At 74.1% G+C, this 2,717-nt stretch overlaps 1 protein-coding gene across 1 annotated transcript in view; it reads right to left on the reverse strand.

The window, feature by feature from the left end:
* H696_05934 (hypothetical protein) overlaps positions 1–2,612 on the reverse strand; it is a gene marked incomplete at both ends in the record, with an annotated part of 6,805 nt that extends 4,193 nt beyond the window's left edge. Inside the window, 2 exons of the mRNA XM_009499710.1 lie at positions 405–1,432; positions 1,541–2,612. Coding sequence (XP_009497985.1) covers positions 405–1,432; positions 1,541–2,612 — 2,100 coding nt within the window. The remainder of the gene's footprint in view (positions 1–404; positions 1,433–1,540) is intronic.
* Positions 2,613–2,717: the final 105 nt, after the last annotated feature.

Below are 2,717 nucleotides of genomic sequence, written 5' to 3' on the forward strand. Positions count from 1 at the left end.
CGTGCTTCTTCAGCGGCCAGGCGCTCGGCTTCCTTGACAGCAGTGCGGGCGGCCTCTTCAGCGGCCAGACGTTCGCGCTCGGCCTCCTCAGTTGCGAGACGCTCTGCCTCGACAGCGGCAATGCGGGCAGCCTCCTCAGCAGCCAAACGTTCAGCCTCCTCAGCGGCAAGACGTTCAACCTCCTCGGCAGCAATACGCTCTGCCTCCTCGGCGGCGATACGGGCAATCTCTTCGGCAGCCAGTCGTGCTTCTTCAGCGGCCAGGCGCTCGGCTTCCTTGGCAGCAATGCGGGCAGCCTCTTCAGCGGCCAGATGTTCGCGCTCGGCCTCCTCAGCTGCGAGACGTTCGGCTTCCTCGGCGGCAATGCGGGCAGCCTCTTCAGAGGCCAGACGTTCGCGCTCGGCCTCCTCGGCGACCAGGCGCTCACGCTCGGCTTCCTCAGCTGCGAGACGCTCCGCCTCCTCAGCTGCGAGACGCTCCGCTTCTTCAGCAGCAAGACGCTCTGCCTCCTCAGCGGCAAGACGTTCTTTTTCCGCCTGCTCGGATGCCTGTGGCTCGGCCGGCCCATCGGCAGGGCGTTCCGATTGCATGGTGGCCAGATGGGTGCCCCCCTCGGCGGCCAGACACCGATCCCGCTCCAGCTCATCCTCACCCCTGTCATGGGGGGTCGCCGCATGGGGAGACTCGGCATCGCCGTCCAGGTCCAGGTCCGACAAAGTGATGTCACCCTCCCACCCGTCAATTGCCTGGAGGGGCGGCGACGTCGGCATGCCGGTCCGCACTGGGGCGGGGCTGGTGGCGCCGGCAGGGACCGGACTGCCCGCCGGGGAGGGCGCAAGGCTGGCAGGCCCGCCCGGCGCCGGGCTTGAGGATGAGCCCCAGGCAAGCGCCCCGGAGGTGCCCACAGCCCCGGGCCCATCGTCCAGGTCCAAATCCAGGTCATCGCTGATGTCCCAGCCGCCGTCCGCGGGCGGGGGCAGTCGGATGGAGGCCGAGCTTGCGGACTGGGCCTTGGGCCGAGGGCCAGGACCCGGCTCCGGGTCGGTGCCCCAGGCATCGGCATCCGCCAGCCAGTCGTCGCCGGCGTCCCAGCCGGGCGCGGGGCCGGCCGCATCGATCGCCAGGGGGGATGGCAGGGCGGCCCGAGCATCGGCCCCGGGGGAATGGGGTGTCCGGGCCGGAGTCCGGCCACCAAGCCAGGACGCATGGCCAGGCGCCTGGTCGCTGGCAGGAAGGGCGTCAGGCGCCTGTGTCAGAGGGGGGTGGCCGGCGCGCGAGCCGGGCCCGGGCTCGGCCGCGAGGCCGTCCAGCAGCCGATGCAGGCGCGGGTCGGCCTCGTGCGGGGGACCGGCCGGCCGGGTATCCTCCCCGGCCGGGGGTTCCCCCTCAAGGGCGTGGTACGCCAGGTCCAGGGTCTCATTGATGGTGCGTCCTGGACGGGGCGAAGGTGCGAAGGGGACAGGGGTGCGGGGGTGCGGGGGGGGGGGTGAGTATGGAGTCTGACAACAGTGACCAGTGGGGAGGGAGGGTGGCCACGCACCGAGGCTGCCAGCGAGGGCCGAGCCATCGGACAGGAGCTGCGACTGAATGCCCGACAGGAGGGTGGTGCCCCAGCTGAACATGCTGCGGCCGCCCTGCTGCTTGGACTCGGGCGCGGGGTGTGCGCCGGGGGGAGCTGCCGCCGGGGGGTGGGTGCCCGGGTGGGCCTGGCCGCGAGGGCCATCGGGGGGCTGCCAGTGGGCATGCGCCCCGGGCGGCGCACCCTGCGACCGGTGCTGATGCCGGTGCTCGGGCGTGGGGGTGAGCTCACTGGGGGGCTGGTGCTCGGGCGCGGGCAGGGAGGCGGCCAGGGGCCCGGACTGGCACTCGGACGTGGATTGCGACTGGGGCTCGGGCCAGAGGGCAGGCCCGGGCACGGGCTCGGGCACGGGCTCGGGCACAGGCTCGGGTGCTGGCGCCGGGTCGAGGATGGCCGGCGGGGCCGGCTCATGGACCGCCTCGGGTGCGGGCCATGGCTCGGCGGCGGGAGGCAGGCCGGCAGTGGTGGGCACTGTTGGATCGGGCCCCGGGTCCGAGTCCGGCGGCGAAAGGACATCGGAGAAGTCCCCATCATCGAATGCCTCCCATGCGGCGGTGGCGGCCGCGGCGGCCGCGGCGGCCTGCCGGTGCCGGGCCTCGCGCTGGGCCGTGGCCAGCGCCACCCACAGATCCCCGGGGTCGGAGGCCCCGGCCGAGGGGAGGCGCTCCGGCACCGGGAGCGCGGCGTCCCCGAGGAAGCCACTCAGGGTGGCGAGGGCCTCGGAGGACAGGCCGAGCGCCGGGGCGTCGACCAGCCGGGCCGCCGGGGCCAGGGTCGATGAATCTGACCCGGGCAGGGAGGACGAGGAGTCCGACCCGGAGGACCCGGCGCTCGACGAGACGGCGGCACGGCCGTGGAGCAGGCGCAGCAGGCGCCGGGGCAGTCGCCGAGCCGGGCCCGACCCCCCGACATCCGGCACACACAGGTCGCTGTCGGACAGCTCGCCCTCGGAGGCGGTGACGAAGTCCCCCTCGTCATCGCTGCTGGCCGGGAGGGGCGGGCCCGGCGGCGGGGGCCCATCGGGCGACAGCATGATTAGGCCAGCGCGCGGGCCGGGCGCCGAGGTGGGGCGAGGTGGGGCAGGGCGGAGGGCAAGGTCCGGGAGGGGGGGGGGGGGGGGGGGGGAGAAAGGGAGGTG

This window comes from Fonticula alba (genome assembly GCF_000388065.1).
Source record: "Fonticula alba strain ATCC 38817 unplaced genomic scaffold supercont2.15, whole genome shotgun sequence".
NCBI classification, from domain to species: Eukaryota; order Rotosphaerida; family Fonticulaceae; genus Fonticula; species Fonticula alba.